This window comes from Chrysemys picta, chromosome 5 (genome assembly GCF_011386835.1).
Source record: "Chrysemys picta bellii isolate R12L10 chromosome 5, ASM1138683v2, whole genome shotgun sequence".
Taxonomy (NCBI): Eukaryota; Metazoa; Chordata; order Testudines; family Emydidae; genus Chrysemys; species Chrysemys picta.
This window is the reverse complement of record NC_088795.1, coordinates 42,053,560-42,077,896: the sequence shown is the minus strand read 5'-3', so window position 1 is coordinate 42,077,896 and position 24,337 is coordinate 42,053,560. Positions and strand designations below refer to the sequence as shown.

Genomic DNA, 24,337 nt, shown 5'->3' with positions numbered 1-24,337 from the left:
CATACTTTTTTGCTGTAAAATTTCTGCTTTAGGGTTTGGTGGTAAAATCCAAAAGCACATAGCTCTTATATCCTGCAGTGCTGCTGATCCCTAGTATAATAGGATTTAATTAATACATATGACGTACTGAGTTAAAACTATCTACATGAAATAAAATTGTTTTCCAATTCGGACTGGTTTGGAAATATATATACTCCATGATACAAGATACCCTGAGTTGGGTTTCTAAGTTTTCATAAAAAATAGATTCTTATCTAAAAAGGGAGCTTTTATTCAACAATGATCACTGCCTTCTCTACTGCACAAATACACTATGTAAGGGCTTGTCTACACGAAGAAGTTAATTTGGATCAAGGAAGGGTGTGAATATAGCGCATAATTGCTATTGCTAACTGCCTGTGGGGAGCTCTTATTCTAGAATAAGGTTTTTTAAAATTCCAAATAAATTTAATCCACTTCCAGAATAGGTTAAACTAAACAGTAGCAAAGAACTCTTACTCTGGCGTAAGAGCATCCACACAAGCAGTTAATCAGGAATAGGTGTCCCTGTAGATAAGACCTAATTAAATCTAGTTTTACTTAAGAAAGTGAAAAAAGAAAAAGATTATAGTGATGTAGCCTCCAGGCTCAAATTCACCTAGCTCATTCAACAAGAGTGTGTTAATTCTCCATTAGTGTCAACTGCCTGGCTCACAAATGTGGAATTACAAGACTGAGAACATAGAAAACTGGGAGGTTGAAAGAACGAGGAGTACTTGTGGTTGAGGACACTAGGCCCGTGCCGTGAGCCTCCGCACCGAGCACTGTCTCATTTGGGGGGGATCTTTGTCACGGGTTTGCTGGGCACGGAGTTGCTTTACAGAAGAGGCGCGCGCCCCGGTACAACCCCGCCCGGCCTGACATTCTAGGCGCGGAGCAGCCCCGAACCGCCAACGCCTTTTCTACCCGACCACCACGTGCCAGAGGGTTTGCGGGATCGGGGCCTTGCGCTCTTACCGCTGTACCGTCAGCCTGACTGCGCAGCGCTGCACGAGGCAGGGATCTCCCACCCCACCCCCGCCCCCGCCCCCGCCCCCTGGCTGTGGCTGCCCCTCGCGCCGTTCCCTCCCGCCCCGCCCATGCCGACTGTTCGCGCAGCGCGTTTGGGCCCCGCGGGGTGCCGTAGGCGGTGTGACGTGTGGCCCTGGGTTCCCCATTGGCGGATTCAATAGTCGCGGGCTACTTGAACGGTGGGAGCGGAGCGGGCTGGAGGAGCTACCCGCAGCGCGAGTCCCATTTCTCCCGGGCACCCCAGCGGCGCGGCGCCTCTATCCCCAGGGAGCGGCCGCAGAGCCGGGTGCCCGCCGAGCTCCGACCCCCCAGTACACGCGGCTGCCGAGCCGCGCAGGAGCCCCCCGGCGCTGGGATGATGCTGGCGGGCGCCGCTGACCTGGAGCAGGAGAACCAGGAGAATGTGCCCCCCGGCGGCAAAGCGCGGCCGCCCGCCGCCGCCTCCGGGGCCCGCCCGGTGCTGGCGTTGCTGCGGGGCAACCAGCGCCGCCCGACCCAGCAGCAGGCAAGGCGGGCGCTGTACGATGGGGCTGCCGGGCGGGGGCGCTGCGGGCCGGGGCTCTGGTGGCGGCTGTACTCGCGTCGTCCCTACCGCTTCTAGTGACGGGCGGGCGCGTCTGCACCGGGGCGCTGCAGCGACCGGGACCGGCTCCTGTGCTTGGACCCCGACTCTCGGACCCCGCAGTGTGAACAGCTGCCCGGCATCCGCCATCTTAGGGCCGCGCTTCTCTCTGCTGCGCCCCGCGGAGCAATGAGCGGCCCAGGGGCAGCGAGCTGTCAGCAGCCGGCCGGGGGAGCTGGCTCCTGCTGGGCTGGGGATGCTGGGGTGGGTGGGGAGCCTAGACAGCAACGCGCCAGCGTTGCTGAGAGACGGGCAGGCTCCGCGGCTCCTGCCTAGGCTGAGCATCTGGGAGCGCGGGCCGGGCACATGGCGGTGGCTCTCTTCTAGCAGAAGAGAGAGGGCGGACTGGTCAGGCACGACGTGACTAGCTCGGAATATTGCCGGGGCCTCCATGGATAGAACCTAAATCGCGATGCAAACCAGCGGGCGTTAGGCTGCAATGGAAATGTGGCGCGTGTATGCTGCCTTGGGCTCCGGAGCCCTGTTGGATGGAAGGAGGGGAGGGCTCCATGGAAACACTAATGGCAAACTCTTATTCTAGGCTGCTCTTGCTCACGCACCCTGGAGTATTAATGATGAAAACTATTGCAAAGTTCCAGCTGGGAAAGGGGGTAACAAACAGCCTGCTTTTGCCATCCATATGGATGAGCCTGATGGGGAGAGACGGAAGAGACAAGTGGTTCCTAAAAAGGCTGTGTCCCATGAAGAGGTCCTAGGCTTAAATACTGCTGTAACGTCATTAGGAGACAGAAAACCCTTGGCACCCCTAGACAATCCAATGGATCTTAGTTTTGGTAAGTATGTTAGTTACTAACAGAAAATGGTGTATAAAGCACAGATTCTGTTTTTGAAATTGACATGCCCAATTCAGTACTGGGCTCTCATATAGGCTACTTTATACAATACTAAAACACTTTAACTAGGTACTACATAAATTTAATTGCAGTTGAAAGTTACAAATCTGTAGTCTGTTCAAACATGCAGTATTGTAGCAAGAATACTAGACTTGCATCTCTTGACAATTCCTAATGCATTTGTCAGTTCTAAACAGCAGTGGTTCTCAACCTATTTACTATCCTGGGCTGCATATGCAGCTCTCTCTGTGAAATGTGGGCCACATCTATCCACACTATATATACTACCTGTATGGCCCCAATGATGTCACATGGTCTGCAGCTATGTCCTGATTGGGTTGGGGGTTGAGAACCACTACCAGTGTTGAGGCTCTGGGGTTGGGAGGGCACTAACCCACCCTCATCTAAAGCCGCCTCCTCTTCTCCTTCCCCCCCCCCCCCTCCCCAAGGGGAGGCTCCACTAGACCCAGGTGTCAAAAGATTACAGGGACAACAAATGAAAAAACAAGGACCAGGAGTGAGGATTACAGGTTCAAAAGCAGGGATCCAGAGGGAGACACTGACCAGAGAACCTCAGACACTACCCACTGCACCTTATATGCATTTGTCTGTAGTTGAGCCAGAATGTATTCACTTGGTTTTTCTGAAGTGAACACTTTTCCCACTATGCTCCTGTAGTACCAGGTCAGTGAAACTAAACTTGCAAAATTCTAGCAGAAACTGGATGCAAGTATCTTTAAATCACACTTTCAATCTCAATTGGATTATCAAAAGTAATTTATCACAAACAAGAATTCTCAATTTGATTGTGGGAAGACCAGACCATTCTAGATCTTAGATCAGAGCAGTACCCACGGGGAAGTGTCCGTCTTTGCTGTGATCTTTCCATAAGTAATGGAACAATATCTTCCTATAAAGGTCCAGTTTGAGTGATTTAGGGTTGCTCAGAAGACCTCCCAAATCTAGAGGCTATGGGAGAGGACATAGATTTGAGTGGGTAGGTGGCTAATTCCTGAAGCTGCTCTATTTCTTCCTGATACTTCCTCCCTGTGCATTACCAAAGCTATTTTCAGTCAACCACTCTGCTTTGCCCACTAACTGCCGTATTTGTGTGTCCTTACCCTTCTTAGTTCCACTGTGGCTCATGAGTGAAGGATCTGTTTGAGCCCTGCCACCTTGTAACTTATTGGAGGGGGTTATGGATTGCAGCGAAACACAAACCACTCTAGAGCTTTGCTCCTAGCTACAGTCTTGGAGGCTAAAGGGAAAAGGAGCAGAGTATTTAACTCCAGGCAGGGTCTCTGCAGAGACTGGAATGCTCTTAGCTCAGAGGGTACTGATAGGGTGGTACCTCTAGCTCCTGCTGTCTCCAGGTGTGAATACTGGAGCTCCAAACTCAATCTGAAAATAAGTGCTTCAAAATGCTTGAATTCATGGGGGGGGAGTGTGGCCTCTACTACAGAGGGATGTGGAGGTCAGGGGTTACTGCGAAGGAGAGTGTGGGGCAACACAAATACTGCTGCTATGTTGCAGTCTTGCTACATTCTATATTGACTCCTTCATGTATATGCACCGGTATATCACATGCCATGTATTAAAAACATAACTGACACTGACTGAATCTAACAAGACTAATACTTAATTCTGTGGTTCCCTTTTTACATTGCTGTCTAAAATGTCTAATCCAATTTCCAGAACTAGAATCCACAATGTAATTCCTTAATCCCCTCTGTTCAAGTATTAAATGGATCTAGATTGGGTCAATTTACATAACTTATATGGTAGCCTGCTGGTTTGTGGATTCCTAAAATAATGACAATGGGATATTGTTAGACACACTGTAGTTATTCTCTACATGTAAATACATCTGTGGAGGGACCATATCAGTAGCCTAGTTCTGTAGCTCTGGCAACTACTTAATCCCCATTGTGAAAATCTACCTCCATTTTAGACCAACCTCTAAACTCACTAATCAAAGGCTTCAGCTTACTCTAAATCAGCAAAGAACTTGAATTTTTATTTTAACATGGTAACACAAAGTGACTTCTTCTGATTGTCAGGGTAGAGATACCCTTTGCACTTCATGTTTGCCATTGAGCTCCCTTTCCCTTGGAACAGTTAAGGGATTCCTGAAGAACAAATGTGTCTAGTTCCCAGTGACTAAAATGAAGTATGATAAAACCGCAAACTGCTGACTTTCTGGTCTCCCTGGACTGCTGCAGCTTTGGTGGCTCAAATGCATAAGAAACTAAACTAACACTGAGTGTCAATCATTAGACTCTCTTGTAAATGTGTGGGCTGACAACTCTACAAACTTAAATTAGTGTGGCTACTATCTTGAATTTTTTTTAGATTCTCCAAGTATTATGGATATATCAGTAACTCAAGAAGTGGAAGAAAAAGTAAATGTTAACCAAGTGCCAGACTACATTGAAGACATCTATACATACCTTAGGGAAATAGAGGTAAGAGGCCATAAATATGCCCTTAGAACTAGAAGTGTTTGGTCTACATTCTGGACAGAATGTAGTTATTCTTATGCAGTGTTAAAGCTAGTACAGTGACAGAATAAGCAATTTATAGGTTGAGAGAGGACACTAGACCAGGGGTCGGCAACCTTTCAGAAGTGGTGTGCCAAGCCTTTATTTATTCACTCTAATTTAAGGTTTTGTGAGCCAGTAATACATTTCTAACATTTTTAGAAGGTCTTTCTATAAGCTATACAACAATAGCTTAGTTGTATAAAGAAAACAAAGTTTTTAAAATGTTTAAGATTTTTATTTAAAATGCAGAGCCCCCCAGACCAGTGGCCACGACCCAGGCACTGCAAGTGCCACTGAAAATCAGCTTGCGTGCCATAGGCTGCCTACCCCTGCACTAGACCATGGAATCATTTCCTGATGAAACTGCTGAACCCTTCTCAAATTATACTAAAACTGGCTAGATAATCCACTGAACACAAAATAGAGAATAAGCCCATACTGGCTGGACAATGGACTTGGTGACCTAAGACCTTTGATATCTAAACTAGATTCTACTTTAGATGCAGTACATGTGTTTAACCAACTCTTGGATTCTTATCTGTGGTGGATTTTTTGGTCAGTAAGAATAAAAACGTAAGAATGGTCATTCTGGGTCACACCAATGGCCCAGTATCTGATAGTAGCTAATACCAGGTGCTTCAGAGGGAATGAACAGAACAGGTAATCATCAAGTGATCCATTCCCAGCTTCTGGCAAACAGAGGCTAGGGAACAGTCTCGTCTCTTTGCAAGATTCAAATACTAATTAAATCTCTTATGTACATAAATTACAACTGTCTTAACAGGTGAAATGCAAGCCTAAAGTGGGTTACATGAAGAAGCAGCCTGATATAACAAACAATATGCGAGCTATTCTTGTGGACTGGCTGGTGGAAGTTGGAGAAGAATATAAATTACAGAATGAAACTCTGCACTTAGCTGTAAACTACATTGATAGATTTCTTTCCTCAATGTCTGTGCTGAGAGGGAAGCTTCAGCTTGTGGGGACTGCAGCTATGTTGCTAGCATCGTAAGTTTAAACTAGCATCCATTGCTTTTCAACTTCTAGAACTTGATCACCTTTCCTGTAGGTGTCCAGAGGGAAAATTTGGGGGCTGTATTTTCTTTTTCCTTGTCTATAGAAAAGAACTGGGGATGGTGGCACAACTTAGTGAATCCTTCTTTTCCCAAGAAGACTCAAGATTCACATCTGGCATCCTCAGGGTTGTGGGGGTTTTTTGTGTGTGTGTGGGGGGGGGGGGGGGGAGGGGGGGGCGGAGGGGTTTAAAGCACATATGACATTTGCAAGCCATGGAATGTGGCTTCTGTCTTTATCTGAGCTCATGTAACTAGCACTCTAAAATCAATACTCAAAGGCTTTTTACAAGCCTTTGTCTCAGGGTACATATGGCCAATGAGAACATGGAAATTTGAACACCACTCAATTTGAGATTCCTGAAACTACAGTAACTAGGAGTACTTTTTTTAGTACTAAAAAAATCACATTACTATCAATAGTGTACTGAGAAGAACTGCTTAAAGCTTTCAGTATAACATCTAGATCTCTAAAGTGACTTAATGTAGCAACCAGCAGAGTTTCTAGGGAGGTACAGTTCTGCCATCTCTCCAACTGCAGTCAGATTTGGCAAACATGATTCTACTAAACACTGAGACTGATGGACATGCTCTTTACCTGTAGCTACCAGCTTACTGTTTCTTTCAAACTGCAGGAAGTTTGAAGAAATCTACCCTCCTGAAGTAGCAGAGTTTGTTTACATCACAGATGATACTTACACCAAGAAACAAGTCCTAAGGATGGAGCACTTAGTGTTGAAAGTCTTGTCATTTGACTTGGCAGCTCCAACAATAAACCAGTTCCTCACTCAGTACTTCCTATACCAGCAGACTAATGTTAAAGTGGAACATTTATCAATGGTAAGTATGGATTTGGAGTTAATAGACCTTTCTGGATGCATTAGGCTTAGTACTTGTGGAGCTTTCAGGCTTGCTGTCATTCCCCACTGGAGAAGAGGGGATGTGCCAATTGTGTGTATTTAAAAAAAAAAAAAAAAAACTTTTCTTTTTAAAAGATCTGAAAGCTTAGAACTGGCAGGCTGAGAACAGCAGCTTTGCTTCCCTGTCTGGTTTCTAGAGGTTGCAGCTGGCACTCTATTCTAGTGATGAGCCTGCAGTACTCTAGTGCTCATTATAGTGAGAATTGGCCATAAAAGATGGCCTTTCATGCCTGTCACAATGAGAATTCAAATACTGGCTCAGCCTTGGCTGAGGGGACATAAATTCAATGGATGAACTACAGTAAGCTAAAATGTAAAGCTTATGTGATCTCAGGAAGACTTACTATAGTCTACTTTGTAAACATGTGGTGGTCTCTACAGCACTGGCTCCTTCAGGCTCATTGTAGACCGGGGTGGGCAAACTTTTTGGCCCAAGGGCCACATCTGGGTGGAGAAATTTCATGCAGAGCCATGAATGTAGGGCTGGGCGTGGGGTGGGTGCAGGAAGGGGTGTAGGTTCCAGCATGGCACTGCTTACCTGGAGTAGCTGTAGTGGGGCTATGGTGGCCTCCCCACCTGCCCTGGCCCTGCATTACACTGCTCCAGAAGCGTCTGGCACCATGGCTCCTGGAGGGAGGAGAGGCTCAGTGCACTACCCTGACCTGCAGGCACTGCCCCCCTGCTGCTCCCATTGGCTGGGAGTGGTGCCTGTGGGCAAAGGCAGTGCATGGAGCACTCTGCTGCCCTCTCCTTCCTCCCCCCTCCCCCCCCCCCCCCCCCCCAATCCTTCATCAGGATGTGGTGCTGGCCACCTCCGGGAGCGGCACAGGGCCTGCAGTGCCCCGGACGTGGCAGTCCCGTGGGCTGGATCCAAAGCCCTGATGGGTTGGATCCAGCCCCTGTGCTGTAGTTTGACCACCCCTGGTCTTCACCAATATTTGACTAAATCCTAGCTGAGATGAAAAGGACACTGTTCTGATGTAAAACTAAACCCTCCCTTGGGACACAGGCAGCAACTATAGAAATAATCAAAATATTTTGAAATATATGAAGTGGAATAACATGGGCACCAGAGTATAGAACCAAATACTTATTTGGATCTGAGACATTCCTTTGAATATTAAGAGCTATATTTATATTGCTGCAAAAATTGGATGCTTGTCTTAAACACTGTATTGAAGGCTAGTTAACAAATAAGTGTTAGTGTACACCTCAACTAATAAGGAAGATGCTAAGACTGTAACCATCTTGTACTGGTGATAGCTTCTAATTGTTTGGCAATGACTTTCTTTACAGTATCTGGGGGAGCTGAGTTTAATTGATGCTGACCCATACTTGAAATACTTGCCATCACTTATTGCTGCTGCAGCATTTCATCTAGCAAGCTATACTATCACTGGACAAACCTTGGTATGTAGAACAAGTAGCTTTAGAAAAGTCTCACTTATAAGTAAATAGCCTTAAATACAGCAAATTGCAACATTCTGTATGAGCTGTTCTTGGCTGGCAATGCATAATTTCTATTAATAGGTTTTATCTTATATGGGGTTGAGGGTGTGATTAGTCTAATTTTTAATTGTCCTTAGTCAGAACTCAGTAATGGTTTCTACACCAGCCCATTGGCTAGATTCCAAAATCAGCAAGCTTCTAACAGTGGGTGACCCCTAGAGGAGTACTTTACAGAATATGGGGTGTGTGTGTCGTATCTTCCCCCCCCCCCCAATATATCTTAGTGCTATCTCCAGTATTCTCCTCCTAAAGACTGTCTCTTGCAGGGACACTTACTTTCTTTACTGAAACAGTATTTTAATTCTTTTGCCTTAACTACTTGGAAGCACAGAGGAAAGGACCACTACTGGAAGAACAAACAGTTATGTCTTAGAGCCTAGCACAGTTGAGATGATGAATAGGATGTTTTTCTCTGATAGGTAGTTATAGATCCACAGGTATGGGTATACAGTGGAAGATTGCATGCAGCTTATGCTTCTTTGGCAGTTCCAGCTTGATATTTTCACTTTTGTAAAGTGTATTGGCATAACACTAATAGCTACTTTGCCAAGGAATCATGCATTTTGCTAGTACCCTTTCTACCTGCAGGTGGAGACATGGAATACCCACGGTCTAGAATAGCATTAAGTATAGCTTTGTCTTGTATTCCAAGTACAGTAACTCCTAACATTATGTTCCTGAAAAATGTGACTTTAAGCAAAACGATGCTAAGCAAATCCAATTTCCCCATAAGAATTAATGTAAAGGGGGCAGGGAGTAGGTTCCAGGGAAATTTTTTTCACCAAACTACATAGTGTGTGTGCACATGCACACACACTATATATGTGTTAAACAATTTTAATACTGTTCACAGCTATGATTGTGAAGCTTGGTTGAGGTGGTGAAGTTAGAGGGAGGAATATTTCCCAGGGAATATCTTGCTGCTAAATGATTAACTAGACTTGGTTGAGCCCTCAAGGGTTAAAATATTAATGTAGCCTCTCCTGCAAGGCTGCATGAACACAAGGGAGGCGAGAGCATAGCAGACAGACCCACACCTTGTGGGGGGGGCGGGGGGGGAGAGAGATGCACACTTCCCCTTTAAGTAAGCTGACCCATTCTTAAGTGTGTTGTCTTTTTAAGTCCATCAGGAACTTAGGGCAGTAGCTGCTGCCCCAAGCTCTCTATTAGTCTGTGTCCCTTCCCTGCTCTATATGGAGAAGGGGTAAGCCGGCTGCGGGAGCAGGGGGGAGGGGGACACCCTGACCTTAGCCCCTCCTGCACAGCAAGCAGGAGTCTCTGGGAGTAGCTCCAAGGCAGAGGGCAGGAGCAGCACATGGTAGGGGGGGGGACAGCTGAACTGCCTTGATAGCTCAGTGGGTGGCTGCAGCACAGGGAACTTAGGGGGGCTGCTGGTTCACCCTGGTTACAAGCCCCCACCAGCTAGCTGCAACAGCTGCTCTTCCTGCAAGCAGTGGACAAAGCAGGCGGCTACCAAACTACTTTAAAGTTGTGCAATGCTCCCTTTTAACAAGCATGTTCCCTAATTGATCAGCAATGTAACAACATTAACTGGGGTGACTTTAAGTGAGGAGTTACTGTATGGGAAAACTGCTGCAAAGTAACTGATGGAAAATATGGCATATTAATCTGACCAATTTATTTTCCCTTTCCTCAGCCTGAATCTCTGTCCAAAATGACAGGATATACCCTTGAAAGCCTTAAGCCTTGTCTCACGGACCTCCATAAGACCTACCTCAGAGCAGCACAACACACACAACAGTCTATAAGAGAGAAATATAAGAGTACAAAGTAAGTACCCACTTCTGTGGGTAAACTCCAGTACATACCTCTAATTTAAGCTAAGCAGGCTAGCTAGCCTACTCTGTTACAGTAGACCACTGAAGGTTGTCAGCGCACTCAATATTGGAAGTCTCCTCTTCCTTGCTTTTTTTGATGCAGGCATGACTTCTGTCACTGATTTGGCCACTGTCTGCTCATAAAATGAGCTAATAACCACAACAGATTTGGTGTCTTGACTTGCAACTCAAGATGTAGTCTCAGTCCAGAAATGGAGACTGATTGCAGTAATTGCTTGGTGAAGTTCAATCACCTGTTAAAGAGGTGACCATTATGTCCCTTCTAGCCCTAAAAATCTAAGTACAAAATAGAGTTTTAAACCTATTAAGTGTTTAATTTAACATGTTCTGACCCATGGCAGACAGATGCTAGTTTACAAACTGTTAATGCTATATTCAGTCCTTAATATAATATAATCCCTTTAGCAGAGATTGTTCTAACATGACTACATCTGACACCCTTTTCTCCTTCAGGTACCATGGAGTATCACTCATTGATCCACCAGAGACACTAAATTTATCCTAACAATCAAGAGACTCTTAATGTGTATTATACTTGCAAGCAAATGATGTACAGTTTTAACTGGTCAATATTTTAGATGTCTTACAATCATTTCAGAATAATACCACCTGTGGTGTAACTTGAAATTATGAAGTTTGTTAGTTTTTATATGGTTTTAATGTAAATCTTTTTGTACATGCAATCTTGTTCTAAATATTTAGCTGGAGCTCTTTTATAAAGCTGTTCTGTTCAAATATTGAATTAACCATCAAGGTGAACTGTTAATGTTTTGTTCCAAAACTACTAGAATGTCCAATTAAGGAGCAGTACATTAAAATGGGGATTTTTTTAACTTTTGGAGTGACTGAAAGGCAAAGTGGTAAATCCAGTTATGCTGAACAAATTACAGACTTGACAACTATTTGTGGCAATATAAGATGCTATTAAGGTTTAGTTTCACTTGAGTTTAGATCAAATCTTTGGCTTTAACTGTCATACTGCTAGAACTGATTTGATCTAACTCTAATATAAAAAAAGTAACCACTTTGAAGAAATCAAATTGACTTCAGTACCTTGCAGGAATTAAATGTGGACTTGCTTCAAAAGCAGGCTTTCCAATTTAGTGCTCAAACTATCATTAAGTAGTAGTCTCTAAAGCAGCCATCTGATAGCTAGAACTACAACTGCTGAAGTGTCCTTGTGTGAACAGAAATGGCCACTTCTAGCTATTTTCTAGTCTAAGTGTACAACTGATACTAGTAAGTTCATGTAGCATTTTTACTAAAACTTTGGTTTCTCTAAAAGCTTCCTTGTAGTAAGAGGTTTAACTACAGCTTTACCTCCCCACTGCCACCACCCTGCTAGGAAAGCAAACTACAGCAGGGAAAGTGGCCACTGGTACTACACCCTCCCCTGAGGGAGAATAATAAAGCTGACTACTACAGCCTGAAGGCATGCCATGGATGGGTTATAGCTAGAGTGAGACTGAATTCAGAACAGCCCATTTGGACAGGCTTTTATGCAGCATGTAGTGGAAATCTTATGTCAATGTCAAGTTTTAATGGGTCTTCTGCTTAAGTTGTAGCACTCTGCTAATGTGGTAGTTGAAAATTTTTTTACTGTTAAATCAAACTGACCTTTTTCCTCCTGTAAACTTGTATTACCATTGCTCAAGATTTAGTGTGCTTAAAGTGTAAAGCAGGAACAGGGTTTAAAAGGAAATCATCTGCAAGTTTGTCAAATAAACCCTCTACTGAAGCTGATGCCAGTGGTCTTGCTTATCTTGACCTGCATTGATCACTGTAGCTGACTTGTAACCAGTGTGATATCAATGGTTCTAATTCAAAAGTGGGACTGCTTTTTCCATAAAGCAGGACTCAACTGTTTCTAAACTTGGCTTAAGACACCAAGAAATAAATGCATCTTCCTAGTCAAGCTAACTAATAGGAGTGAAAGCAAATTCCTTTTTTAATCTAACATGCCATCTTACGTGGGCAAGCTATAGCTTAACTCTAGTATCTAATCCAAACCTGACAATTGCCCCATGAGTCAGCTTGACAGCAATTATGTTCACTCTCATTTCAATTTTTTTAAATATGGCACAGCTAGCTTCCTTTATCAAGCAAAACCATTCTCTTCAATCCTATCAGTTTAACTATGCAGGCTGGGCCATGAGATGTATTTTAGTTTTTTGAAAGAGGGCTAGGAAGCTACTTAGGAGGCCGGCTCCTAGGCTTGAGTGAATCACCTGATTAAGAGGGGTTAAGGAAAGCAGAAGTAGAGGGTAGGCTTGGTGCCATGAATTTCCTGTTACCTCCCTGTGCATGCTTGACCATTCCTCCACTGGGCAAGGGGGAAACCATAGCCTAAAGTACAGGGAGGATTATATTAAGGACCCTCCAAAGATTAACAGGCTAAAGTCTCTGCCACAAGTTTAGAAAAAAGTCAATCTACATGTGGGGGTGTGTGCATGCATTCTAATTAACGTATCCCCACTAGCTTTAACTTTCATATGCTGTTTTTGAAATGCTCTAAATCATGCTCATAATTTTATATCATCCTTGGTTTAGTAGTGGCTTTGGCTCAGGGTTCCTGTGTGACTTGAGCTAACAACTGTGAGAATAGATAACTGTCTTGAATTGAAAGAAATGAGTGGTGGTATTCCTTGCTAAAGCTGCCCAATCTGATAGTGTGTGTGTATAGAGGAAAGGGGCACAGCCTCTTAATTTTTTTTTTTTTTTTTGCATATTAGTGGTAGGATATAGGTAACTTTAAAGCTTATCCTACATCAAAAGCAGAGTTTATCTTGACCTTTTTAGAAGAAATGTCACTGAGTGTCTGCTTCCTGTTATACTGCTTCTGAAGGCAACAAAACTGCAGCACTACCACTGCACTCCCTGTTATAGGGTACTGACAAACCCCTCTGCTTGTGTGAGTGGACACCTACCCTAAGCCTCTTGTCAAGATTGAGGAATCTCTAATATTAGTGAGCACAGCTCTGTTCACAGTATCTCTCTTTCTGGTTCCCTTCATAGTCTGATTTCTATTATCCCTTGCCCTTTTCCCTTAAAGCCCTAACATTTCCCTGTAAAGTTCCCAGCATCTTGTCTCCCTTACCTCAGCTATAATGCACACAAGGCTGCATTATTAGGCCAAACCTTTCCCTAAGGCACAAGCAGATTATACAGTACAGCAAACAGTAGTTTTTGTATAGCCTTTCTCCCAGAACCAGTTGCATGTTTTTCCCTCAACAGAAAAGGTCAATACAAATGTAGCCTAGAGGTTGGAAAAGTGATGGGACAAGATCCCTGCAAGGAGAATTTTAGATAGGGTACTTCATGTTTACAGCTCTTTCTGCTGTGTAAAGTTTATGAACCCACTGCAATATATTTACAATAGGGCCCTACATTGACTTAAGTGAAAACTTCACCTGCAGCAACTATAAAACACTGCATTTGGACTCATTCATATTTACAGTAGCCAATTCTTCTCCCATTTAAAAAAACACTGACACTGCACCTAAACATGGTGGTGTTTCTTTTTAAGAAGATTATTATTCACTAAGAGGCATGTAAAGAGCTCTGGCAAGAAGCACTTTTTGCAAAGTTTTAAAGTTACAGAGGCAAAATTAAATCTTTTCTCAGTTTTACTATATAACTTATGAACACATGAAATAAGATGTACATTATTTCTACTCTTGTATGTATTTTCCTGTTTGTCTATTTCATCTTCCTTCTAAACTGCCTAATGAAGCAGTTGAGATTAACTTGTCTAATGCTCCTATGTAGATCCTTTTTCCTATGTTTCTTCCTACTTTGTCTCAGTAAGTCCTAGTGTTATAGGATAGTTTTTTTTAAACTTGCAGGTTAAGTATTCCTTCATTTTCATGAAACATGGTTAAACTGAAATTTGTTTAAAAATAAATATTAACAAAGACTATAGGCTCTCTTAATTTCTTACAATTAATAGGGGAGGAATTTTTTTAGTCTGAGATGCTTGAATCACGTTCTTGGTAAAGAAGACAAAGGAGCTACTTTGTCTACAACACTCATCTCTTGCAGACATGAGACCTGATCCACTCACAATAATTCCACTACCAGTAATTCTGTTGATGTGAAGAGGTACTGGATGAAGCCTATCCTTAGACTGAACACAAATCAAACCATGCCAAATCAGAACCTGAATACTTAAAAATATAGATTTGCACTGCCTTAAATGAAGTTAAAAGGCTTTGAGAAGATACTCTTACTAGATGGAAGTGTTAACATTTACAGATGTTTTTACTGCAATTTGAGAGTTTGCTTACATATTTAGTTACCACCCTATTATACCTCCTACTCAAATGGTGACACTTGTGAATGTTTAGTTTATTGCAAGACAATGTACAGTATTATATAAAAAAATATACAGAGTAGTAGACCTGAGTTTCAGAAATGGAGGGGAGGGAGAGAAGGAAAACTGATCTACAAAAATACATTCAGTAGCTTAATATACAGAGTAAGTATGTCTCATTTCAGTATTAATCTATATAATTATTATGAAGGGAACATGACTAAGGAGTAGCTCTCTTCTTTTTTCTCTTTTTGTTAAATGCTTTCTTACTTGAAGAATTTTCCTGTTGGGCACTGGTGGGAGTTCTGTGAACAAACAACATTTTAACCTAAAATAAGGCAGCATAATAAAAGACTGATGCTCCCTGCAAGTCAAGCCCCAAGTCAAAGGTTTTCAAGATCTCAGCTCTGTACATGACCCACCTACTACAACCTAATCATGTTTTACTTGTAACAGGGTTTAAAGAAAACTAAGGGAAATCCCCATCCAAACTGCAAACAACCTCAGCAACACAAATCCACATTTAACAGACAAGTCATAGTAGACTACCTTTCTAGATACCATAACTTTTATTAGCAGTGAGTTGCATGGTTCTTATAAAGAAGGGAATAAATAGGTGTTAAAAATAATACAAGCTCCTGTTGCATTAGTAGGTAGAGCTGGGAAATATGGACTCTATCCTATTCACTGGGCAGAATCCACTGTAGTACACCTGAGGAGTAGGGTAGGTGGTTCTAATCCACCCTTTTGCTAACCCGGGGTAACAGAACATCCAAATATCTGATTTAAATTGCACCAGCTGGAGCAGTCCCATCAGCACTGCTTTATTATCCCAAACACCAGATGCTTTGGCCTCAACTCATATGCAGAAGGAGGCATGGATGGCATAGAGTTGAACCTGCTAATTCAGAGCAGAGACTGTCTTTTTATTCAGTTTGTACAATAGCTAGGACAATGGGCTCCTGGTTCATGACAAGGACTCATAAGCACTACAGTAATACAAAAAAATTACACTACCCATAGATTCCCCAACATTAAGAGAATCCTTGGCTGCTCTCTTAGGCAGTGCAAAGAACCCAAAACAGGCTGAGGATCTGGCCCCATTATCTGAGTGCTTGCATTATGCTGAGGAATGTTTTCCTTGACAAGCGTAGACACAAGGAAGCATATCGTAGTTGCCGGAACTATTCCTTGTCTCAACACGGTATGCTGTTTTAAAGACACCCCCTCTCCCCCCACTTAACTACATAGTTTTGGTTACCGTGTTTTCTTCGGTCTCTCCTCTGGTTCCAGAATGACAACTTCCTCCTCTTCACTGTCAGACAGTACAATTGTGTCGTCCTCTTACAAACAAACAAGAGAAAGCTGTTATTTATATTACTGTAGAACCCGAGTGTTGTTTTGTACATCACATTTCTTTGAGTATAAGTCATTACTACACACCTAGAGACATTTTAAAGCAGGAGGACATGTTTTTGTAACTCTAGTATGCAACTTACTCAAGGGCCAGAATCACCCTTTGAGCACAATAACTTTAAAACAACTGATACTTTATTTTAGCTGTTATAAACTGAACACTTCTATAAGAGTGGCTGAGTTTGTTTTAGTATCCTGCTGCCTCTGCCACATCTCTCAACAGTAGGTATAGGACAGAGCACCAAGACCATTCTCATCGGTTTGTCTTGTATTTTGTTTTGATTAGATACTGCCATAATGGCAACAGGCACAAAACAAAGCAGGTCTTTCCCCTAAAGCACCTTTCTTTGTTACCCTCTGGTCCCTACTAATTCCTCAGTATAGGGTTTCCCTCTTGTAAAAACTCCACCCTCTATTCCCAGCATGTCTTTCTGGGGTTGGATATTTCAATTTGGCAGATTTAAGCCATAACAGCTCTAAAGTCATTTTGCAGATGGTAGCTGCATCTTCCTGCTGGCAAGTACCTGTGGTTTCCCTTTCTTACTGCTGAGGAGAGGACACAGCTTCAAATACACCAGAATTAATACACGTGTTTTCAGTAACATCACATTTAAAGCAGATACTAACCCTTCTTAGTTTTGCTCACAACATTTATCTCTTCCGTTTCCATTTTCTGACCTTCTGAGGTGGTAGCATCATCACTGTTACCTTCTTCTTCCTCCTCTCTCTCAGATTCTTCAAGGTCTCCCCAGGAGTTCTCTAGTCCCTCCCCAATTTGGGCCGTCCCAGGCATCCGTAGTATTGGTTTGGCAAAACTGAGCTAATTAAGAAAAATTCAGGAATTGCCAGAATTCTTATTTGTACTCATTGTACAGCATGTTGGACTAGATAAATTTTTTGGAAAGTTTAAGTACCAACATACATACATAATCTGTGGTGAGTACCAAGGGCTGAGCACGTGATGTGAAGAAATTCATCTGAGCAAAATGGAAGTCAATGTTCTCTTGAATGGCTGACAAAGTAAAAATGCCTAACGTATGCACAATGAATGAGACAACTGATCACCTTCACATCACAGCCCCACATTGCCATGTAGAAGATAGCTGGGTTCATCTTTTGCTGCCAGTACTGCAGAACTCGTCTCCCCTAGAAGGGCCCCACATTGCCGTTCAGTGATTCTCTTTTCTATATCCATGGAATAGAAATTAATGACGCCGCATGGAGCTGCAATGAACCCTCCTTAGCTGAAGGATTCAGAGGCATTAGGGGACTAATGGAAAAGGGAGACAGAGAAAGATTCTGGTGGAAAACCCACACACTGCTGATCAACATGCTATACTATGAATTCCTCTAGCCAGATACACTTTCTATAAACAAAACAAGATCTAGATGATCATAATGTAGTCTTATAGTCTTCAAAGAAATGAGAAACTCAAGATGTATTGGGTGATTCAGAAAGCTTTAACTGTGAGATATCACTGTCTTCTCACAAAAGTGATATAGTAGAAAAGATACACATCTGAAGGAGGGTCAGCCTTGGTGATGATTTCTTCAGCTTGCTCTTCCACATCATTAGTATCAACAGGAGCTCTTTCCATTTTAAAGGCAGAGATCTTTTGATTTGGTATAGACTCTGCAAAGCCAAACTTTCCACCTTCTTTTCTATTAGTTAAATAAGTACAAAAATTATATTTCAAGACATTTCACATTATAAAAAGTCAAGTTAAAGAGTTCAGCTATATACAGAGATGTTATTTACAACAGCAACACTAAAAAAACAGGTTAGCTGTTTAAACTGTTAAGTCAGTAGTTCTCAAACTTTTGTACTGGTGACCCCTTTCAAATAGCAAGCCTCTGAGTGTGACCCCCCCCCTTATAAATTAAAAACACTTTTTAATATATTTAACATCATCATAAATGCTGAAGATAATAACTTCATGACCCGAGGGATCCCGACCCCCAGTTTGAGAATCCCTGTGTTAAATGAAACAATACAGCAAATTTGTTCCTGATTTAGGAGATCAGGGACAGAACCTTTGAACTGAGAAGGCCATGTTTTCCCTAGTTGTGGTCTCAGTCACCTGAGAACAGCAATCCTTTTTTGAATGTGGCTGGTTTATTAGTATCATGCCACCTTCTTTAGGCAGCTAAGCTTTTCTTTTTCCAACTTTATTCTCTCCCCTCCACCCCAAGGTTTCCCATGGTAGTTGTTTTGCATCATGCAGCGAATACTATTGGCTTGAGCGTGTCAATACAACCATCTCTTCACAGAAAACAAAACTATTAGCGGAGTCTGAATCTAACACCACTTATTGAAGATCATCAGTTGCACAGCTTCTCTTTCAGAGACTCCTCTCACAGGAAAACAGTACAAAAATAATCTGACCCCACAAAAGGTTAGTATTAACTTCCAATACATTGCATTTTAATAACCTCACCTAACTTTCCGGTCATTCTCCAAAGCCTTTTGAATTAGCTCTGTGATCTCTGCTACTTTAACACCAGTTATTTTACTGCATCTCAGAACCTGTTTGTAGTGAATAATAGTTTATTATCGTGCAATTAAAATAAACATAACTTTGTACTTAAATTAAGTAAAAACATGTACTTTTTTTGTACTGTTAGATCGGGGTGGCCAACCTGAGCCTGAGATGGAGCCAGAATTTACCAATGTACATTGCCAAAGAGCCACAGTAATACGTCAGCAGCCCACCCATCAGCTTCCCCCACGCGCCTCCCCCTTCCTCCCGATTAGCTGTTTTGTGGCAGGCAGGAGGTTTGCGGGTGGTGGGGGGAGGTGCGAGGACACAGCAGGCTCAGGGGAGGGGGTAGAGTGGGGGCAGGGCCTGTGGCAGAGCCAGGGTTTGAGCAGTGAGCACCCCCTGGCACACTGGAAAGTTGGCGCCTGTAGCTCCAGCCCCAGAGTTGGTGCCTATATAAGGAGCTGCATATTGATTTCTGAAGAAGCCACAGGTTGGCCACCCCTGTGCTAGATGCTAATGCCCCATGAATGCTGTCTTAGTCAGGAAGTTCAAATGGAAGCTTCCCCACAAACCTTTAGTTTAGAACTTGTTTGATAGAGGAAATATGCTTTACACCTAGTTAGTACTGTTTAACCTGAACAGTCTGTCAGTATGTTATATATTGTATGCCCAGATCTATACTGAACCTACCAAATGTACTGATAATTACAAAAAGAGCTATGTGCCATCTTAAGAATGCAAAAGACTTCCAATATTTATTATTATTGGCCTTAAGAAAAAAAAAAGTTTAGTTTCATTTCAGTTCAAAGTGACAAATATTTCAAGACTAGCTGCTACACAAATACCAACTGAGGAGCATTGGAATCTGGCAGCAATAAGTTATTTGTTATAGTCAAGAAATAAGTTTATTTTTAAAAAGACTTATAAAAACCACTTAGAAATGTTAATAGATTGCTTTCCCAAATACCTTAAACTTCAAGAAGTACAGAGTATGAGAGCAAACATTTGGCGTTTCGACCATCCCCACAAAGTACTGTCATATTTACATTTCCTATGGAATCAGACAGAGATACCATTCTTCTCTCACACTAAAAACACTAGATGCCTTAATATAAATATTACAATACATCAAGAAGTTTATATCAGAGAGAATGACTAGTCAAAGAAAATGCCATTTACCTGATCTTTTAACAGCATAATCCCGCCACTGGACTGGATAGTACAAATCTCACGATGTTTATTCATGGCAATCACTAGGAGGCCATCCATTACACGTTCCTCTCGTTCACTGGGATCCACCAACAAATAGGTCCTGAAACCATTGTTGAGTAGGGCACAATAGTTAAGGGTAACCTGCTTGCCTGAAACTTTAAGGGCAGGAAACAAATTACACAAACAAGCTTCATGGTTTTTGGGATGAGTATACCCAAAGAGACTGGTTTCAGAAGTGTACATTTCTATGAAAAGTCTATGGAAATTTCATGTTACACAGTGCAGCATGAAGAACACCTCTTCTTCACACCTTCTCATTTCAGATAAAGCTAGGTCACTAGTGCATTTTGTTAACACGGCTATTTATGGAAACTTATGTTTTTATTTCAGTTCTGCAGAAACTGGTAGATGACTTAAGTCAGTGCCATAACAGAAACTTACCCTTGCTGGAAGAAGGCAAAACTGACACAGATAGGCATGTGATGGATACTCAAAGGGACAGGATCACGTTCCTCAGGGGTGTACTAAAAATATAAATAGTCAAGGTGGCAATTTGTTACTTATCCAATTCTGTATACTAAAGAAATTAGGTATTTCAGAAAAATCAAAAGTAAGAAAAGCCTAGTCATCTAAAAATTCAACAAGACTTGATTCTCTCTCTCTTTTTAAAATTTTATTTCCTATTAATATTACCTATCTAGGTAACGATACTGAACCCATCTTTGTGCTATTTGAGCCCTTCCAGTTTGGCTGAGAAGTGCTATAAAATGTCATCCTAACTTAATTTTTTAATGTTTACAGTCTCTCAAATTGAAAATCAATAACTGTATACTATACATATTGATAAAAACAAATGTATCTATTCCTATCCCTTGATATTAAGTAGCTCTACCTCTAAGACTTAACTTGTCTCTATTGACAGAGATCCATTTTATATAGAGCAGCAATCATCAATGAAATTTTAATTTCAATAATCCCACCACTTTCACCTCATCCTACTCACCAAAGTTACTTCCTCTCCTTGTACAGATACATCTGGCCTATGGAAGTGACACAAAGCCACTATTGCTGCTATACTTGCAGCATCAATAATGTTTCCGTCATGATTCAACAAATGCAGGTCCACACGAATTTGCCACACCTGAGGCGGGAAAAAAACCAACATGAAATTTCATGAAACTGTAGTACTGGTAACTTGTCTGGATTTTCCAACATCTTTTCAAAATAACTTTTTATTATTCATATAATAAATAATTCAATTCTTGATCATCAAAAATTACAATGATGAAAATTGAATAAATCCAAACAGAAACAGTATCTATTTTCAACACTATTAATTTGTGATAAAGAAAATAAAACTGAAGTATGATTTCAGCCCCGATCCTGTAAACAAGGGATTCTCAAACTTCATTGCACTGCGACCCCCTTCTGACAAGAAAAATTACTACATGACCCCATGAGAGGGGACTGAAGCCTGAGCCCCACCGCCCCAGGTGGTGGGGCCAATGCTAAAGCCCAACCCCCACTGCTCTGGCCGAGGAAGCAAAGCCAAAGGGCTTCAGCCCCAGGCAAGAGGCCTGTAACCTGAGCCTCGCTGCCCAGGGCTGAAGCTCTCAGGCTTAGGCCCTGGGGGTGGGGCTCACGCTTCAACTCGGGGGGGGGGGGGGGGGGAGGGATAGCTCAGTGGTTTGAGCATTGGCCTGCTAAACCCAGGGTTATGAGTTCAATCCTTGAGGGGGCCACTTAGGGATCTGGGGCAAAAATCAGTACTTGGTCCTGCTAGTGAAGGCAGGGGGCTGGACTCGATGATCTTTCAAGGTCCCTTCCAGTTCTAGGAGACAGGATATCTCCATTTAAAAAAAAAAACAACAACAAAAAAACCAACACAACTCTGGCCCCAGACCCCAGCAAGTCTAAGCCAGCCCTGGTGACCCCATTAAAAATGGGGTCGTGACCCACTTTGGGGTCCCGACCCACAGCTTGAGAACCGCCACTGTAAACATTCATGCATATGATTAGCTTTAGCATGTACATAGCCCATTGACTTTAAAGGGACTATGCACAATCTTAAAGTTAAACACATCTATGTTTGCAATGCTGGAACCTTAGTCTTTCAAAATAAAATCAGGATTATTGGTCCTCAAAGACAGACTGACCTCTAAAATGCAACATATTAATCCCCTAGTATTAAAGACCTTTTGATTTCATAGCGTTTTTCACACCTTTACACCAGCAACAACACAGAGAGATTCAGTGTCTATACATTTTGAGTTTCTTAGACATCTTTCTAGTAGTCGATTCAGTTTCACCAAAAGCTCAGATTGCCTGGAAAAAACCAAGAGATTGGGTATATTTTAGTTGTGTGTTATTAATAAGTCTGACAACTATGATACTGAATAGCTTTCCTTATACAGACGCTCCCCGGGTTACGCAAGTCCCGACTTATGTAAATTCGCACTTATGGGAAAAGTTCCATAAGCCAGAAATAGGATTTTCGAGTTGCGGACATTTTTGGGTAACGTACAGGTATAAGTTTCCAACTTACACAAAATTCGAGTTAAGCGAGGCTTTTCAGAACGGAACAATTGCGTAAGTCGGGGGGCATCTGTACCATCCTTGTTTGTAGTCAAGGAAGAGACATACCTGCCAGGCTCAAAAGCTGGTGCAGCCATTGGGGAGAGCTCAAGATTAAAGAAAAGTAAACCCTCTGTAGCTCGATTTAGCTTTGGGGAAACAAGTTCACATGAAACCTGTCCAAGGACTCTGCAAAAGAAACCCCCCACAAACCCCAAAGAGACTTCAGTATGGGTGACAAAAACAATTTTAACATTAAACCACTTGCACTTGAATTTTACTGCACATCTCCAGTTTATTACATCTTCTTCATATATAGGACTTGATCATAGAGATAAAATGCCAGTCACTAACAGGGAATAAGCAGGATCTAGATGTTAGAACACAGGCCAGAAGTTCAAATTTCTGTGGTTTATTCCCAATTCTACTACTGTGGGAGCTCGAACAATTTACTTGTGTCTACTTCAGTTCCTCCAGCTTATGAAATAGAGATACCATCTACTTCATAAGGGTGTTGCGAGGCTTAATTTGAGATCCTTGGATGGGGGAATTAATGAATTGCCAACATCCAGGGTTAGGATATAAAGATCCGCTTATCTGTAGCTTTCCACGCTGTACCTATAAAAACACCTCAAGGGAGACCAACCTCTATTTGTTTTCCTCAGCGCCATCCCCTCCCCCCACTCATCGCTACCGCCCTCCTGCAGGCTGCTGCGGTTAATCTGCACCCCGCGTGCACGAGCGCAATTGGGGCCGCTCCAGCAGGGACTCGCGTGAGCAGCGCGCACTCCGGGAGAACGCGGCGGTTGTTGGGAGACAGACGGGCCGTTGACCGGGCGATCACTGCGGGTCCTGCCCCGCACGAGCCACGCGGAGGGGTGAGGGGGTGTCTCCCCGCAGTACCTGGTCCTCCCCAGCTCCACGATGCAGCAGCCGTAGTCGGCACCGAAGGAGATTCGCACGTTCCTGTAGTCGTAGCTCTGCCGCCCGTCCAAGCGCTGCAAAGCCGAGAGTAGAGTCACCACCCGCGCGGGAGAGCCCGGCGACTCGGGGAGAGATGGGGGCTCGCCCGGACCCCGCCCGCGCTCCCGTGGGAGGGAGCCTGGCCGGTAGCGGCGCTGTGGAGTGGGGGTGGGAGGGAGGTCTCGGTCTCGTACCTTTCTCTCCTCGATGGCGCGCAGCAGAAAGCGCCGCTCACAGTTGGACAGCGGCGTCTCCTTCATGCTGGCGGTGCCTCGCGAGCTGGGGCCCTCTCCGCTCGCGCCCCTGAAACGTCATCAAGAGGCGTCGCTGTAGCCAGACAGTGCGCAGGCGCGGGGGTTGGACTCCTGCAGGCGCTGTGTCGTCGTCTCCGCCGAGGCGGGCGGCGATCCACCCTGGCTGCCTCTGCCCGGCCTGGCCCCAAGCGCCCAGCCCCGCCCCCTCTGCCCGGCCCTCGAGCCTGCCTGCCAGGACGGGGGAGCCCAGATCCCCAGCCCCGGGCCTGCCTGCAAACAGCCTACCCTCCTGCACCCCAACTCCCTCTCCTGAGCCCCCTGCCTGCACCTCTCACCCCAACTCCCTGCCCTGAACCCCCTGCCTGCACCCTGTACCCCTCCTGCATCCCAACTCCCTGTCCTGAGCCCCCTGCCTGCACCTCTCACCCAACCCCCCTGCCCTGAGCTCCCAACCCCTTGTCCTGAGCCCCCTGCCTGCACCTCTCACCCCAACCCCCAGCCCTGAACCCCCTGCCTGCACCTCTCACCCCAACCCCCTGCCCTGAGCTCCCAACCCCCTGTCCTGAGCCCCCTTCCTGCACCTTGCCCCCCAACCCCTACCCCACAACTCCCTGCCCTGAGCCCCCGGCCTGCACCTTGCCCTGCAACCCCCTGCCCTGAGCCCCCTCCTGCCCCCAACCCGCTGCCCTGAAC

The 24,337-nt window shown here is 43.8% G+C and overlaps 2 protein-coding genes and 1 long non-coding RNA gene across 3 annotated transcripts in view; 1 reads left to right on the top strand and 2 right to left on the bottom strand.

Annotated features, from left to right (window-relative positions):
• Positions 1-1,049, bottom strand: part of LOC101941370 (uncharacterized) — a 32,377-nt gene extending 31,328 nt beyond the window's left edge. Inside the window, exon 1 of the long non-coding RNA XR_010601327.1 lies at positions 997-1,049. This is a non-coding gene — a long non-coding RNA (uncharacterized LOC101941370). The remainder of the gene's footprint in view (positions 1-996) is intronic.
• A 210-nt stretch (positions 1,050-1,259) lies between these two features.
• CCNA2 (cyclin A2) lies at positions 1,260-12,173 on the top strand. The gene is made up of 8 exons (XM_005290349.4): positions 1,260-1,555; positions 2,214-2,466; positions 4,879-4,991; positions 5,854-6,077; positions 6,778-6,982; positions 8,359-8,472; positions 10,229-10,362; positions 10,884-12,173. The coding sequence occupies exons 1-8, from the start codon at positions 1,406-1,408 to the stop codon at positions 10,933-10,935; spliced, it is 1,245 nt and encodes a 414-aa protein (XP_005290406.1). The 5' UTR covers positions 1,260-1,405; the 3' UTR covers positions 10,936-12,173.
• A 2,583-nt stretch (positions 12,174-14,756) lies between these two features.
• EXOSC9 (exosome component 9) lies at positions 14,757-23,745 on the bottom strand. Its single transcript, XM_065596313.1, has 12 exons — positions 23,585-23,745; positions 23,331-23,425; positions 22,497-22,616; positions 22,076-22,178; positions 20,857-20,994; positions 20,295-20,377; positions 19,821-19,953; positions 18,597-18,685; positions 17,674-17,820; positions 16,786-16,973; positions 16,004-16,085; positions 14,757-15,047 (listed from the first exon to the last, which is right to left on the bottom strand). The coding sequence occupies exons 1-12, from the start codon at positions 23,648-23,650 to the stop codon at positions 14,963-14,965; spliced, it is 1,329 nt and encodes a 442-aa protein (XP_065452385.1). The 5' UTR covers positions 23,651-23,745; the 3' UTR covers positions 14,757-14,962.
• Positions 23,746-24,337: the final 592 nt, after the last annotated feature.

What these genes read in the sequence shown, in the direction of transcription:
- EXOSC9 (XM_065596313.1), bottom strand. Translation starts at nt 23,650, where the DNA reads ATGAAGGAGACGCCGCTGTCCAACTGTGAGCGGCGCTTTCTGCTGCGC. An exon ending in GTGGAGCTGGGGAGGACCAG is followed by an intron (nt 22,617 to 23,330) that starts GTACTGCGGGGA and finishes TTTCTTTTGCAG; the next exon opens with AGTCCTTGGACAGGTTTCAT. An exon ending in CCAGCTTTTGAGCCTGGCAG is followed by an intron (nt 22,179 to 22,496) that starts GTATGTCTCTTC and finishes GGTTTTTTCCAG; the next exon opens with GCAATCTGAGCTTTTGGTGA.
- CCNA2 (XM_005290349.4), top strand. Translation starts at nt 1,406, where the DNA reads ATGATGCTGGCGGGCGCCGCTGACCTGGAGCAGGAGAACCAGGAGAAT. An exon ending in CATACCTTAGGGAAATAGAG is followed by an intron (nt 4,992 to 5,853) that starts GTAAGAGGCCAT and finishes CTGTCTTAACAG; the next exon opens with GTGAAATGCAAGCCTAAAGT. An exon ending in GCAGCTATGTTGCTAGCATC is followed by an intron (nt 6,078 to 6,777) that starts GTAAGTTTAAAC and finishes TTCAAACTGCAG; the next exon opens with GAAGTTTGAAGAAATCTACC.